The sequence below is a fragment of the Ostrinia furnacalis genome, unplaced genomic scaffold (assembly GCF_004193835.3).
Source record: "Ostrinia furnacalis isolate ACB-3 unplaced genomic scaffold, ASM419383v2 OfSCF1850, whole genome shotgun sequence".
Lineage (NCBI taxonomy): Eukaryota > Metazoa > Arthropoda > Insecta > Lepidoptera > Crambidae > Ostrinia > Ostrinia furnacalis.
The window spans coordinates 124,344-140,892 of NW_021132089.1; the positions used below are offsets into that span (position 1 = coordinate 124,344).

At 37.3% G+C, this 16,549-nt stretch overlaps 3 protein-coding genes across 3 annotated transcripts in view; 1 reads left to right on the forward strand and 2 right to left on the reverse strand.

Annotated features, from left to right (window-relative positions):
- LOC114353888 (protein kinase C-binding protein NELL2) overlaps positions 1-5,416 on the reverse strand; it is a 57,206-nt gene extending 51,790 nt beyond the window's left edge. Inside the window, exon 1 of the mRNA XM_028306029.1 lies at positions 5,304-5,416. Within this exon, the coding sequence (XP_028161830.1) occupies positions 5,304-5,367 (64 nt within the window). The 5' untranslated portion in view covers positions 5,368-5,416. The remainder of the gene's footprint in view (positions 1-5,303) is intronic.
- A 3,680-nt stretch (positions 5,417-9,096) lies between these two features.
- On the forward strand, positions 9,097-14,048 carry Aasdh (Aminoadipate-semialdehyde dehydrogenase). The gene is made up of 6 exons (XM_028306008.1): positions 9,097-9,633; positions 9,720-10,549; positions 10,693-11,563; positions 11,761-12,076; positions 12,958-13,221; positions 13,451-14,048. Exons 1-6 carry the CDS (start codon positions 9,404-9,406, stop codon positions 13,835-13,837), a joined length of 2,898 nt encoding a protein of 965 aa, XP_028161809.1. The 5' UTR covers positions 9,097-9,403; the 3' UTR covers positions 13,838-14,048.
- Positions 14,008-15,844, reverse strand: Gdi (GDP dissociation inhibitor). Its single transcript, XM_028306009.1, has one exon. It carries the CDS (start codon positions 15,734-15,736, stop codon positions 14,405-14,407), a length of 1,332 nt encoding a protein of 443 aa, XP_028161810.1. The 5' UTR covers positions 15,737-15,844; the 3' UTR covers positions 14,008-14,404.
- Positions 15,845-16,549: the final 705 nt, after the last annotated feature.

Consider the following 16,549-nt stretch of genomic DNA (forward strand, 5'->3'; position numbering starts at 1 on the left):
GTCACAAGAAATGAATTATGAACATTTTAAAAGTAATAAATATGTGAATAGACCTTTAAAACTTAAACAAGTGAAGTAACACCTCCAACCATTCTACTGTATGGTTTAGAAAAGAACCAGCTATTTACGATAGGGGTAGACGTTACAATGATTTATGGTAGCAAAAATGTATAGTTGTTTTCTGAAAATAGAAGAAAAGGTTCGCCATAATAACAACACAAGCCTTTTAGTTCAGTCAAGCATTTAATTTGCAATGGCTTGTCTTGTAGTTTATTTTTTTCAGCTGATGCATCATCAATATATTGGTTATGTTTTCAAGAAATACTTGGCAACTAGCCTACTCTGCCAATAGAGATTTTAATGCATAACTAAACTCGACATCAAATTCGTCCGAATTTTTAAACTAGGCGAACGAAATTAAACCATAAAACTTCCCTAAAACTGATATTGTGAAACAACTCCCGATAAGTTCAAATCTGTGATTGGTTGGATTTTTAATAGGTAGTATTAAACCAATAATATCAGGCTTCAATCTACTCTTGTAGATTCAGATTCATACTTTTAAGAGATTTGATAATACGGGAGTTAGTTTGAAAATGTTACGAGAGCTGAAATACTTTCACCGTAAAGCCTAGCACCCACGTGCCAGTGCGCAGGGCGGCACGCGATCCCCTTTGCTTTATTACTCCATATCGCTTCGCCCGAACGATGAACTTCTTAGATCTCACTTTCTTACTTTTTAACTTAACATTTCTGACGACATGCTAGCAGCATATTTCATAATTTAATCGCGAAGTCTGGATCTTTTCTTCAAAGTTGTCTGGTATAATAATAGGTAAACCAGACAACTTTCAATGGTTTAATAATAATAGGTATACCAGACAAAGATAACAATCTGATAGTTAAGTGGCTAAAAAGTTAGTTAGTTTTATCACCTTTTATTTGTGCTTTGATGTTTTTTCGTCAGTACTGAGTTACCACAATTAAAAACTGCCTCAGAAAAAAATTATTTCTACATAACGAAAATTTTTGCAGATTTTACATAACATTACAGATTTTTTCTTATTCTCCACGTAAGTCGAAGATATAGGTCAACGTTTAATTAAACAGTTATAAACCATTATTTTATGTTTACGCGTTCAGTCAGTTATTCAGGAAATAACTCCTGTTCGGCTTTATTGCAGCCATAAAATATGACCAATCCGTGGGATTTAACGGCGATCAATCTTTTCAATCCATTAATTTGTACACCTACGGTGGACAAACAGTAAATAAAAAGCCGACCTAGTGCGAATTATACTCACATACAGAGAAATTCAAATATTTGTAATGTCAAAAATAAATCAAAACCAAGTTATCAAGACTAGTTTATGTTCATTTTCGAATCTTATAATTCCTCTTCATAACTTTCTTTGCAATTTCCCTGTAATAATTTTTTTTAATGAAATTCGCTTTTCATTTTCAGTTTTTGAGACTATAATATTCCTGTAATAGGTTATGTATACATCAATAACAAGTTAGCGAGAAAATATTTAAAAAATCTTCAACCCTTGTATTTCATCTAACCCGACTTGCAATTAACTCAAGACGAAAAAAAAAGCTAGCTTCCTAGGTTCGTTAAATAAGAAATGACATAAAAACTTTTGAATTACACGAGAAAATGATTGTCGCCAGCCTTCCTTAACTTACTTTACTACGTGGTCGTCATTTAAAGAAGTTTCAAATAGTTTTATTAGTTCGTAAAGTGACAGCGCGGAGTGGTTGCCCGCACCGCCCGCACTATTGACTAGGACTAGTTCGAACTTCGGCGGTGACCCCTCACTATTGATGTTTGTATTTATCTTGTACAATACCTTTTCTTCCCACGCCGGGATTTCCCGGAATATGTTTGACTGGAAAAAATACAGTATTTTCGGTCTTGTTTATTCTTTTGTATCACGTACCCGTGGGTCTGACTGGAGTGATCTTGTTATGTTTCAATATAGAGCGCTAGTCACAAAAAACTATATTGCTTGGTACATTTCTATCGGGCCAATTATGTTTTTCGATATAATTTATATTTTGAACATACGCTCGTTATTTGGGGTTAATTTAATATTCAGCCGTGGAATTAGCTTTGGCACATAAATAAATTGTTTCGTTTGATGAAGTTATTGAACTACTTAGCCGACATTTTTCAAATTCAGGTACATGAAGGCATTTTTTCTTCCCCATTACATAGTTAGGTTTTCGATTCAGGTTCATATCTACAGTAACTTGTACAGATTTATTTACTTATAATGTAAACAATGTGCTATCTCATTGGATTATTACATTCAAACAGATTTACATGATAAGATACGTAGATACTGAAATAACAGCAACTGTTATGGTATTGTTAGTGAGGAAGAGAATATTATGGGAGATACTTATTATGCACAAATGGGATCTGACAGAAATTATCCACATTCCGTTTAAAACTCAAAGTAATGAACGATTAAAGTTAAGAGAATATTTTGCCTGTTATTGAATAATAAAAAGAAAACGCTCTAAAATTGACTCTATCTTTCTAAATACTCGTAGTATTTTACTTCTAAACGCAATAAGTAATATATTTTGAATATTTAATAAATAATGCAGTTAACTAAGTAATCCATTTTTAAAATTAATCAATCATGCACTGTGTACATACATACATATTACAATAAGATTCTTAAAAGACAGTTATATAGTAGTTTTCAGGTGTCTGTTGGTTATTCTCTGGCCTAAATACAAATGAAGATTCGTCGTTGATATACAGTGTAGTCTAGCAATGAATAAAAGTTGTATGCTCGCGCGAAACAAAACGCTATAAAAATTCAATGAGGCCCGAGCCTTACGTAAGGCGGGCGGCCGCCCCGCAGCCTGGGGCGGGCGGATTAGACCGAGTATTTCGGTCTAACAACTTACATTCGGTAAATCCTTAGATGTATTTTGCGCTGTGCATTACGAGGCTTAACTTGACTTGGTGAAGCAAGCTCATGTACGAATGAGATCGAGGGATATGACAGCAAATCCCCTAATAGGTCGCCCTAACCGACTGCTACAAAATAACCCAGAAACTTTTATTATTATAATTGATTCGAATTGACGTTTCAAGGTCAAAAATCAAAATGCTTTGAACAAAACCTTGATGTAAAAATAAAAATAGGCATTACCTTGACTTCAAACTAAACAGAATAGATATCATACAACGTATCATGAAATTCAGTAACATTTTCAATTGAATTAATACCCTATTGTCACGGAATTAACTTGTCTGCGACCCTATAACATTTGTCTGGTGATAGAAAAATGAATACAAAATATTAACTGAATAAAATAATAAACATTTTCAATTGTTAAAATTACTTTTGAAGTCTTATGGACTGTTCTACAGCTCCTATCAAGTACAATTTTAAATTGAACAGTAAATTCAAAATGCTTTCTAAAAGATTATTTGATTGAATTACGAGATCAACATTTTTTTCACATAAATTATAAAATATTAATAATATCATTATTAGGTACTGTATTTAGAAACGAATGCTATTTCAACTTAAATTCAACTTACAATATCAAATCAATCGACGTACAAATGCGAGATTTCTGGTTAAATTTTCTCACTGATAGATAGCTAGATAGCTGTTCCCAACGTCGGGAGGTCTCGAAACCAAAACTAATGTAGGTAACTAATCTTTTTAACGAATGCACATTAAAAATACGAAGCATAGGGATCCTGCTAAAAGGGAAAAATTCGCTTGGGTCATTGACACTTGACAAATGTCCAAAGGAAGTGATACTTTCAGCCAGGGCCCGATGTCCCAGTTTGATAAAATTGCAATTTTCCCGAGCCAGTCGGCTCGGTGGGTTCGAAGAAAACCCACCGTGGAAAATATTATTCAACTCGTACTACCGATAATATATTTATTTAGTGAACCAGATTTTTAGTTACACGCGGTAATGACAGTGGAACAGCAGCATTAAATTGAAGCATTACATAGAAGATTTTATTTGAATAAATGAAGTGATTTTAGCTAAAATAACTAAGAATTACTTGTAAAGAGTTATTTTGTTTAATTTTGAGCTTAGCTTGAGTAATATTATGTAATAAATCAATTTTGACCTCTTTTCGTGTTATCAACGCGTTGAAGTCTTTTTGATGAAATTGTGACCTCAGGAACGAAAACGATTTTATTGATTTTATTTAAACGATTTAGAAACCTTAACATTATGGAATCAACCGGTAAGATTAACCAAACTAAAATATATTTATGTAGGTAGGTACTTAATGCTGGATATTCTGTGCCAGACAACCCTTGGGCCGCAGCGAAATTATAGCAAGAACTAATGAAAATTATGTGATTATTTTATGTAGAGTGCAGGTACAACTTATACTATACCTACTAATGTAGAATATTTTTATCGAGAGCTTTCTAAACTTTTTGGCTACAAACATTTCGATTTTGATTGAAAATAAGGTAAGGTATTTAAAACAGAGCATTCTTATACAATGTAGCGGAAAAACTAGCGAAATCATAAATGTTGGGCATACTATTGGTTTTTTCTTATCCGTGTACGGATAAGCATCGGGGGCGTCCTCCAGATACCCTCTGGGCAGGTGTTGGTGCAGAGTGCAGCGGCCACTTCCTCGCGACAGTGGCGTGATTATGATCAATATTTACGCAGATGTGGCACTCGGCCGCCGCGTTACGTAATATCAGTTTGTTTAGCGCAAGGACGACTCCGAGATAGGCCGCGACGTAGCCTTAAGGAGGAGCAATCGCCGCACCAACACCACACCGGCGACGTCTAGTCTTTCACACTTCCAATAAATACATAATACCAACTCATAATTACAACGAATAAGGCTTATAAATACAAGCATAATTACACTAGAGACGACATGAACGCCACAAGTCTACTTACCCTAATTAATGCAACTTAATATAACACAAAACCTATCTTCAAAACACCGTGCAATACTCGCACACGTTACTACAAACTTCAAGAATCAAAGGCGCGCAGAGATCGATTATAATAATACGATTAAAACAAACTTGAACCCTAAGTCGCCGCAGCACGTAAAATACGAGGGGATCGTGGATAAAGTACACGCACGACAGTCGTTTTCTTAAAGAGGGAAGAGTGAACTCTAGTGGACACTAAAATAGTGGAGTGGCAAGAAGTCAGCAAGGGCGGAACAGCTGATCGAGCCGGTGCGGTGTCGTGTCGAGCGGCGGGCGGCCGCGGCGACGGGCGGGCAGCACGGTGCTTCGGAGACGGGTGAGCGGAGAGGTACTTACCGGCTGCGGTGGTCAGCCACCACCACCAGCAGTAGGCGGCCACTCGCGCCCGAGCGCCGGCCATCTCATCGGCAGCGCATGACACGCGCGCTCTCGCCGGCCGCCCCGGCAGACTGAACGCCGCGATCGATGTGACGGCTCTCGGACACGCACCCTCGGGCACCCCCCGCCTAGGGTTGCCATCATTTGGCCGGACATTTTACCCTAAAAGCCGGACATACCTTTTTAATAGCTAACGCGAATATTTTTAATAGATGTCACGGGGGGGGGGATGCAATAGCGTCATGCATGAGTGGGTACTATCATCTTTGAATGAATTACATTACATTATTCTGTGGCTCGAGTTTCGACTGGCGCGGCAGCCACCTAAAAAGCAAAACATGTCCGGCTAAAGCCGGACGCCTGGCAACCCTACCCCCGCCCCTCCGTTTTCCGAGTTTCCTCGGAGAGCGCGCGCGCTGCCCCGTTTTCCGGCGGATCGCTGACCGCCCCTAATTGATTGGGCCCGTTCATTTGCTGAACGTTTTAGGTCAGCATCGCCGCAGTTCTATCCTGTGTCCTGAGAACCTTGGGACAGGACCTTCGTCGTTGACCGCGCGCGGGGTACACGATCGTAGCGTACGGGATTGCAACTTGCGGAACTTAGTTTGGTTAAATGTTTAGTAAAGTTTTAGTTACGCTGAATTGAATTTAGTAGGCTCTACTTCCGGTTTAGCTGCATTTGTTTAACGTCAGTGATATAAGAAATTATAATTATAAATTAAGAAGTTATTAACAGTGAGAGCCTAAAAATTCAATATTAAGCCCTGCCAAAACTTATATCAGACTTTATTCAACTTCATGGATATTTTACAATTACAGAAAAAAGTGTCAGCTCTACATTAAAAACGTAAAAGCTATAGATAAAACATGAAATGATAAGATGCAATATTTTCTTGAATGAAAATCAGAAAAAAAATCTAAATCAGACTTTAAGTATCCCAAACAGTTATTATAACTTTTAGATTCATTTTTCATCCTTTAATTTCTCATTACCCTTGCAAAAAGAAGATGTTAAATCATTATGCAACATTTTTCTACAGTCCACCTGTTTGTAGAGATTTTATTCCAGTTACTTTATTAACCCTTCATTTGGCAGTGATGCTTTTAAGCAACAACCACTTTGAATATTTCTACAGCACCAAATAATAAGTTTTGTGTAAATCATTCGATTTTGTTACAAAGCTTAGTTCAGCAAAACACTAGTAAATCGGTCGTCGACTGAGTTTTGAGTGATTTCATATCCATATTTCTGTCAGACGCCAAGATGACGCGCAATGAGAATAACAAAGACGGAAGTTTTATGATTTTGTACTATTTTATCATCTCTAATTATTTTTGTTTTGTCTAAATTTAATTCATAATAAATCAAACTAATCATATAAAGCAATATTTGGCGTAGAAATTGTGTTTTCTAATACATGACATGCTTCCGAACCTCAATGTTGCCTAGAAGCAACAGTGCCAAACATCTAACAAAATAGGTTTAGCTTTTTGTTAATACAAAAGTGTCAATACACAATAAATCAATCATGTATTACATGAATAATGTTATAGAGATGGTATAGTAATTACTTTTGATGCAATTACGGACCCTGTCGGGCACAGCATTTTAGGAGAGAGAAAGAATTTGCTGTCTGTCTCTGTGTTGTTTGTCTTCACACTTATACTGCTGAACTGATTTAAATGATAAACACATTTTTCTTGCGTTGAAGTCAACAACTATAGCAGATAACGGTAACATACCAGTTTCAGAAGCTAAAGAGAAAATAAAAAGCCAACCTTGGCTCGGCATATTGATCGTGAAGTATGATGACATACGTCATCTATCAAATGTTGGAGAAAAAGGTCATTAATCGACTTTGCGAAAATGGCCAAAAAAAAGTTTAATGCATAAAATGTGAAATACGATTGATTTTTTTAAGATTTTCATATAAAAAAATTAATTCTATAATATATCTCAATGTTTTATTTAAGTACCCCTATTTGGCAATGTGGTAAATAAGCAACAATCGTTTTTCGCGAAAATACCAACCAAATATTTTTTTTATTATTTTTCTTAACTTTATTTGATAGTAACAATTAGGTCTAAATAGATTTTATTGAAAAAATCAAACAATTTGTGTCTTGCCAAATGAAGGGTTAAAAGCGGCAAGTTGGTGCAAGATATAGCCATAAATACATTAAGTAGAGTAAGAATAAATCAGGCTTTAACGCACCGAGGAAAGATTGATGAGGTCGCCTGCTCGCGGCGGCTGGACGTGGCCAATTAACAATACATTACTGGTTCCAAACTTAGGCTGAGTTGCACCACCTAACTTTGACCGTAACTATAACGATAACCGGTGTTTTTTGAATGGAGTTTGACAGATTTTTGCGTTTTTCAACGTTAAAGTAAGGTAGTGCAACCCAGCCTTACTTTTTGTGTCTAACTTTACTGTTATCTTTTTTGGCATCCGCCACCGCACACGTGGATGATGCAATATGCTTTAATCGTTCCTAATATATGTAGGTAGAGTTACGTAGTCGCTGCAAGGATTATCAGCGCTACGAAAACTATGCATATTACAAAATTAGAAGTAAAGGGTAATCCTATTATAATAATAGTGCAAAAAAGTGCACTTGATATGTAGGTAGGTGGTACATACATCTGAGATCGTATTATTACTCGTCGGTACATTAGGTAATTTAAATAAATTTTAATTATTTCATCTGATACAGCTATAGAGTTCTCTTCCATGTTGGCAAATAAATAGTGGTTTGATACATCGATAAAAAACTACCTTTCTTTTTTTTATGGTCAGGAAAATACATTGATTTGCATACTTACCTACCCACCAGCCGCGGGGGCAGTTAGTGGGTTATGTGGGGTTCTCCCTGCCAGAAGGACAGGTCCTACCCACTAAAAACCTGACGTTGCCCTCGATAGCCATATGAGTCGGGAACGCGGGACATCATATTGGCGTTTTGCCTCAAGCATTCGTCCGCGTTCCCTGCTCGGCATTCGGCTCGCTTAGTGCGCAGCCCCAAACCAAGGAAGGCGATTAATATGCCTTCAATCTCCTGCGAGTGGCACGCAGGACACGTGCTGCGCCGTCACGGCCTCTTTAGACGCCACCAGACACCCCTGTATCTGACGGCCAAGGCCTATTAGGAAGGGGCAGATGGAGGTCATAGAGCCTCCAGTGCGTCAGGTGATGCTTCCCGCTCCCTCTCCGCCACTTCCTTCTGAGACATGAAACTAAACCTAAACTAACAATGCTAACAACATTGTTGTGTTCCGCCAGAGGTAAGATAGCCAGTTCCTCCGTGGTTGAGGATTCCGGGTGAAGCACGCTTCCACCTTCGGCCTGATCGTCACATACCATCAGGTGAGATACAGTCCAAGAGCTTCCTCGGTGTGGATTTAAAAAACAACTTTTTTTCAAGAATATTTTATTTAAATTGTTTGTAACATTAACCCTGCAGGCCTTAAGATATCTGCCTGATGAACTGAGCCTATGGACTTGAAGTCCGTGTTTATTTGTTTTATTAAGTTTACGATAACATTAACTATAAAAATAAACAAAAATCTTAGATTGTTTATGTTTATTTGTTTTATTTGTTTTTCATTTCGTCAATCGTCCCAATAACTAATATCCAGAGCCATTATCTTTACCAACTTTAAAAACTTAAAATTTTGACAGATCTCTGACATATGTCAAATATATCGCGTTCTGTTCTTTTTCGTTAATTTTATTATACCTAAGTTTGCAATAAACACGGGAAAATATCAGCTATGTTAAAATTTTCTTTATGTTTGATTTAATTTTCATGATAGTGTGATAAATGTAATAAGTTTAGTAAAACGATTTTATACGTTGTTGTTTATTATTTTGGGTGTCAAACATGTCAATCTGCTAAATGGATAAAAACTTCTAACAATTTATAATTTTAGCAGCAGTGCCAGCAGTGATATCATTTGCAATATTATGCAGCTAATAATTTGCAATAAAAGTCATACTTCATAATCTCCTATTGATTATATCGTGCAATAACTTATTTGTGTTCCAAAGGTCCTAATGAAATTAAAGCGTGGTTATTACGATGTATTCGTACAAACTTGTGCTAAAAACCCCTCCAGCATCGCCGTGAGACACTACGATAATGGCATCTATAAAAATTACACATACTCGGAATTATATGGAGTATGCGAGTACATATCACAAAACTTACAACAACTGAAATGTAACAAAGGCATAATTGGATTAGTATCGGAGAGGAATATCATAATACCATGCGTTATAGCTGCGTAAGTCCGTTTTGCGCTAGCATTATAATTAAGTAATAAAGTGTTGTAATACTTATTAACATCCCTGCATTTTTACAATGTTTCAGGGCCCACAAATGCTGCACAACATTCATGTTTTTGGATCCATCACAGGATATTGAAAATATCGCAAATGATGTCAAGTTTAATGTCCTCATCAAAATCCAGGAAAAAGATGCTAGTACTTCATCAGAATTGTTTAGTAAAAAACCAGATAAAATTGTATCAGTCTTTGATTTAGAGATAAAGTTTTATGACTTAGAGCCGCAAGCGAATAACAGACATGTTCCAGAGCACTCCTTCATTGCCATGACATCCGGCAGCACCGGCGACCCCAAGCACATCCAAGTCCCCATACAGTGCATCCAGCCAAACATAGATGACTTGACCAAACTTTTCAACATTGGGCCGCAGGATATAATATATTTCTCAACACCTCTCACCTTTGACCCGTCTATGATTGAAATACTGCTCGCCTGTATGAACGGTGCCTCCCTCCTCATAGCACCAGAGAAGCCTGACATCCTTTTCCCTTCTAACAGCAACCACTCCATAACATTCTGGCAGACAACCCCATCAAAGTTCTTCCAACATTCAAATGCAGATATAAAAAATAAAATATTAAGTGCTAATTCCACTCTGAAAATATTAGCGCTTGGAGGTGAACCACTGAATGGCATCAAACGCTTGAAGGAACTGAAAGATTGGAATAATAAAACCAAGATATACACTCTTTATGGAGTCACTGAAATGTCTTGTTGGGCGTGTGCAGCCGAGCTGGACCTTAGCAGGATACTGACAGATAGAGAAGTCCCTCTAGGGAATTGCCTTTCAGAGACACAGATTCATATAGAGCATGACAATAATGCAAATAAGGATACTGGAAAAATAATATTAGGTAAGTGATTATTTATGAATTTTAAGTACATAATGAATACAATAAAATATTAAGTATGTAAATTAATAAAGAATATAAATTATGAATTGCATTTCAATTACCTCAGAGACCTCTCACTCACCACCTATTGTTTCCTATTCCAGTTAGCAAATCAAGAAAATGTATAATTTTGAATAAGTCTAAAGGAAATGAAGAAGAGAACTCATTAAAATTTTTAGACACTGGAGATTTGGCAGAAGTAAGAAATGGCACTATTTATTACAGGGGTCGCAAAGATGATATTGTCAAAAGATTTGGCCACAAAATTAATTTACAATTTATAGAATCTACAATCATGCAGTGCCCAAGAGTCAAGACATGCTCTTGTGTATGGCTCCCTAAACCTTTGCTGTTAGTGGTATACTTTTCATCTGAAACTCTTTCTAGTCAAGAATTATCTGATTTTCTAAAATGCAAGCTTGATGACAAACATTGGCCTGATAAAATTGTAAGGGTGGATAATTTACCTACCAACCCTCATGGGAAGATTTCTAAACTGATCCTATCCAAAATGTATGAAAAGGTGATAAATGTGCCTCAAACAATAGATTCTCTGAAAGTGAGTTTACTGAAGGAACTGCAGGTGGTAATGAGCAGGAACTTCACATATGATGCAATTAAACATAAAGACTTTTTCTCGATTGGAGGCACATCATTCCTGGCAGTCTCAATGTGCAACAAGCTGTCCTTGACATGCCCTCAGTTTGGTAAACTGATTTTACCATATCTGATGTCCCAGAAAAATACTATTGATGAAATAATGCAGTTAGCCCAAAAGGAGTTGTGTTTAGAAGATACCAAACCTAAAAGAAAAATGAAAAGATCCAGATCGATTGTGGAAAGTATTCAAGATAATAATTCATTTAAGAAAATAAGCCATGAGAGCTCTAGCAATCCTGTAGAATTTATAGTCCTGTGGACATATGACACTGGCAAATGTGTTGATGCTTCCCCAACACTGTTTCAAATAGGATTGTAAGTACAATTTCATTAAATTAATGTCATGTATTTTCCTATTCCGCTAGTTAAAATAAAAATCTTTTACTTCGCCTCCCAAAAGATGGCGCTGCTTGTGAAATTAATCGCGGTAGCGAGTCCCGCCATCGAAATTTCGCCCTAACATACTTGATTACGTTTAAAAATGATTACTAATTTGAATTCTTTATTTACAGTAATTTGTACTCAATCGTAGGCAGTCATTCTGGGAAAATCGTTGTAATCGATGCCATATCTGGCATATTACAAGGTTTAATAACGCTGAAAGCACGTGTGGAGGCGTCTGTTTTCTGTTATTACGAGGAGTCGATGTCAACGCCATGTGGCATGGTTGGCGCATACGACGGAACCATAGTTTGTTTTGCAATTGAAAACTGCAAGGAGATATGGAAAATCAATATAAAATCAATGATAAAAAGTAAAGCCACTTGCTGTAATGGTTTGCTTTATATCGCCTCTTACGACGGTAAAATACGCTGTATTGATGTGATGGTAAGATTTTTTGATATTTAACTTACTTTTACTAAACTCCTGATTAGAATTCTGTCAAATTCTATTTTACAAATAAATTGCAACTCAGTTGCGTCAGGCGTTTTCCCTTTTGGAACTGAAAGTTATCTTTATTAGGTAAATTAATGATTTTATTTATGCCAGTAATGAAGACAAAATGAATAACCACTTATGTACTTTAAAACATCGTCTACTCAATCAAGTTACTTAACTTTAATAGTTGTTAAACCTTGCGGTTGTCTGTCTGAGCGCTAATGGCACTTACTAGGAAACAAAAAATTGTTACACAAAAAATGTAAGACAGACAATTTACATTAGCATTGTAATGATTACTTCAAAGCGTAGTGCTTTGACTGCTAAAAAAGGCATTACCTAGCTTTAATGAATCTGATTCACAGGAAACATTGTTACGAGACTAAAGGCGAGCGCGAACGGGTGAATTTTTTGTCGCCGTGGCAGTATTATCCGTGATAGTATATCTCTTTCTTTTACACCTTTTCAAAGAGAAAAAGAGAGGCATACTCTCTCACGGTGACAAAAGTGACCCGTGCGCGCGCGTCGTAACATTAATTCTTACGGGTTTACGGTTTACGTACAAACAGTCTTTTTTTAAAGACTGTTTGTATATCGATATTTATTACAAAATACCTAGATACCTGATAAAGGTAGCAGGGAGGCGCTGGATACAGGCCGCTACTAACCGTGCGTTGTGGAAGTCATTGTTGGAGGCCTAGAGGTTCAGTAGTGGACGTCCTGTGGCGAAAATGATGATGATGATGACCTAGCACCCATAGCAATTACACTTGGATGCTTTGATTTGCTGTCGTACCTTCAGCTCATTAATTGTATACTGATTGTTTCAGAATGGAGAAATCAAAGACACTATCCAAGTGACTGATCAAGCGATATCTGCGGATCTGGTCCTCGCGAAGAAGGAGTATGTAGTCTTAGGCACTCTGTCAGGGGTGTGCGCGAGCATCCATACGCCTACCAACGCAGTGGCGTGGCGCGGCTCCCTCGGCAGCCCGGTGTTCGCCAGCCCTGTGCTATATGATAACGACAAGTACGTCGTGTTCGCCGAAGTCAACGGAGAGATACACTGCAGGACTGTGGAAAAAGGCATCAAGGTGAGCTCTTGTTATACTTGTGCAGCAAATGTTTCGCGTAACTCAATCTATAATGAATTAGGTACTTGTAAAGAACTTGCTTCAAAATTAATCCCCATAACCTTGTTCATTTTTAAACCTTTTAGATAGAGCTCTGTCCAATATTTGTGACCACCATATTTTGAACCTTATTTACTTATCATTAAGGTCGAAAGCAATTATTTTTATGATTAATTTCAATTTGTTACAGATATGGAAATATCAGGGAGCAAAAGGGAATATATTCTCATCAATATATGTGAAAGAAGTGGACAAATTAAAATGGCAAATGGTATTTGGATGTCATGACAACAAAGTGTACAGCATCAACATAAAGAACTTCCAGCCTAGTTTGCATTGGAAGGCGCAACTGACCTCTCCTGTGTACTCAACCCCCTGTGGCCTAAGTGATAAGCTGATATTGGCGGCATCCAATAATGGAAAACTATGCGTGATTGACTCGGAAAATGGCATCATTTTAGCAGAATATACCTTACCCAGTGAAACATTTTCATCCCCTGCAGTCTATGGAGACTACATATTTATTGGGTGCAGGAATGACCACCTCTACTCATTGAAATATGTCCTTAACTTATAGTCAATGGAACCTAGTCCTACATACTGTATGAAATATTTATTTATTTAAATTCATAAGTGTAAATAAAATAATACTGACTCAAAATTAAAACACAGTTTTTAATTTATTGTAACTTTATTCATGATCTTACACAAAACATATACATAGGTATGAGCATTCATAATTTTGACATTATTACACATATTATGATATGGTTACAGGATCAAATAATGTACCACAATGGAATGCATATCATTTGATACAAATAAATCTATCATTTCACTTGTGCAGACCATTTTATAGCAGCTTTGTATACTTAAAATAATAAAAGCAATCTTAAATGATGAATAAAATTATTTAAATAATTATCATATCTTATATTTTTGAAATATTTTTGGTAAAAATAATCTTACTGGGACTGTTACTATGAAAATATTTGCACATATACACAATCATCTACTGCCAATACATCTAAGCTCTTAAAAAATCTGTACCCAAAAATCCCTAGTGAACAATTTATTGTTGCCAGAACAGTTTGTAAATAAAATTAAAAGTTAACAAGCAATATACATAGTTGACAGGACACATTCACTGCTCCTCTTCACCCAACTCTACTTTCACTTTGGAGAAATCAAAATCTTCATCGGTGCCGCGCTTGTAGATCTTAAGCACATCTAGGCAAGTGGTCTCGAAATGAGTTGTAGCATCGTATGACTCAGATATGAATATCTGGCTCTGGCTTCCATTATCAGTGGGCTCATAGTAATCTGTGACCGAGATAAACTTCTGCCTTATGGGCCCCAAGACGTCCAAGCCAGGCTTGATCTCACTCTCAGGGTCATTTGTCTCAACGGTGGTGGAAACCATTGCAATGAACCATCCCTTAGCAGCCACCTGGTGTGTGTAGGACACCAGGGACACATAGATGTCAGAGTTTCTTCCAACCTGCTTCTGCGGAATGATGATCTGAGTGGACAAAGCATCCTTGGTATTGGAAATTGGATGATCTAGTAAGCAAATGCAACGAATGACTTGGCCCTTCTTACGCACTCTATCAGGGACATAGCTGGGGTCACAGTAGACTTGCTTACACTTGGCTATCTCGTTGCCTGAGCGAACACCAATCACTCTACCGCCTTCCCCGAGCACAATCTCATCAATCGGCTTGTCCAACATGTAGGTGCCCCCATAGATAGCAGACAGTCGGGCAAAACCTTGAGGAAGTTCACCTAAACCATACATTGGGTAGAGGTATGGAGACTTTCCATATCGGGCAAGAGAATCGGAGTATAGTTTTATACGACGAATGGTTTGTATAGCAGGCTGCTGCAAATAGGTGTCATCAAGATACAATGCTAAAGCATGGCCAGTGAAATCTTGGGTATTTCTATCAAGGCCGAACTTGTCGTACAACGACTGCATGTTGGCTGTGCTAGGGTCGAAATCCTTCCAGGTCTTGACGTCTTCCTCCTGAAAGTCCTGCACATAGATAAGGAAGTTGCGGAAACGCCTCTTTTCGAACATTCCCATAAGATCGGATGCCAGAGCCTCCTTCTGATCCACTGGCACTTTGGAAATCTTTCCACCTTTGTAGACATAGCTACCCTCCACCGACTTGAATTCCAAATAACGGGTGACGCCCGTATGGATAAGAAGTTTTACCAACAAACCATTAGCCATCAAAAACTTCGGGATCAAGTCCACGTTCCAGTCGCGGCCTCTGCCATAGGTCTCATCCGGCGGGGGTGCGTTGAACTTTGCGAACAAGTCTTCTAACGGGGTAATTGACGCAGATTCTCCGCCGTAGTACTTGTTACGATCAATGTGCAATATCTTCTTCCCAGACACCGACAGCATTCCGCTGAGAATGCATTCTTTAAGGCCAGTGCCTAAAACAATTGCGTCGTATTCTTCATCCATGATGAGAAGCACAAAGAAGAATTACAATTCCAATTAGAACTAACCGGGAGAGAAATGTCAAAATGTCGGAAGAAATATGTCCGCCATACCACGGTGACGTCGACTATTTTTTACCAAATACCAATACACCGAAAAAAAAATACCACAGACAACATTGAATAATACTTTGAGAAGATAACGAAGGAGAGGGCAATACTTTCCTTAAATTTCATTAAATAAAATAAAATAAATTTTCAGTTTCTTTTCATAAAGAATTAATTAAAGCAAGTCCTTCTGTTTATTTTTCTACTAATACATGCATCATTTCCTAACCCGTGGGTCGCTCGTACTTCAGTATGCGCTTCGACTTGGTGGGACAATATTCCGCATAGTGTACTTGTGCCAAAATTCTTTGCTTTTGGTCAATTATTAATTTTATCATGTTGGTCAGATTGATTTTCTATGTAGTAGTTTACTCTGTGGTAGTAGTGCTGCCCACAATGCGATGAAATAAATTATTATACGATATCTCATAAACAATAAACATAGATCTCAAATAAACATCTCAATATTCAAAATTTTTTGTAGGCAATTTTAGTTGATGACTTACTCATATGACGTTTTTGTTGATTGTGTAGGGCTAGAATACACGCAATCCGGAGACCTGGATCCGGAGATATCGGTCATATTTATTGAAAAATTCTAAATTTCATAGAAGTTTGGACAACTTCTTGGTTTCGAAGTTATTTTCACCTACACTACCCGTATCCGAAAAAATAAATCCGTAGCGTAGGTCACTCAATATACCTAGTGAGCAGCACTAATTTTGACATT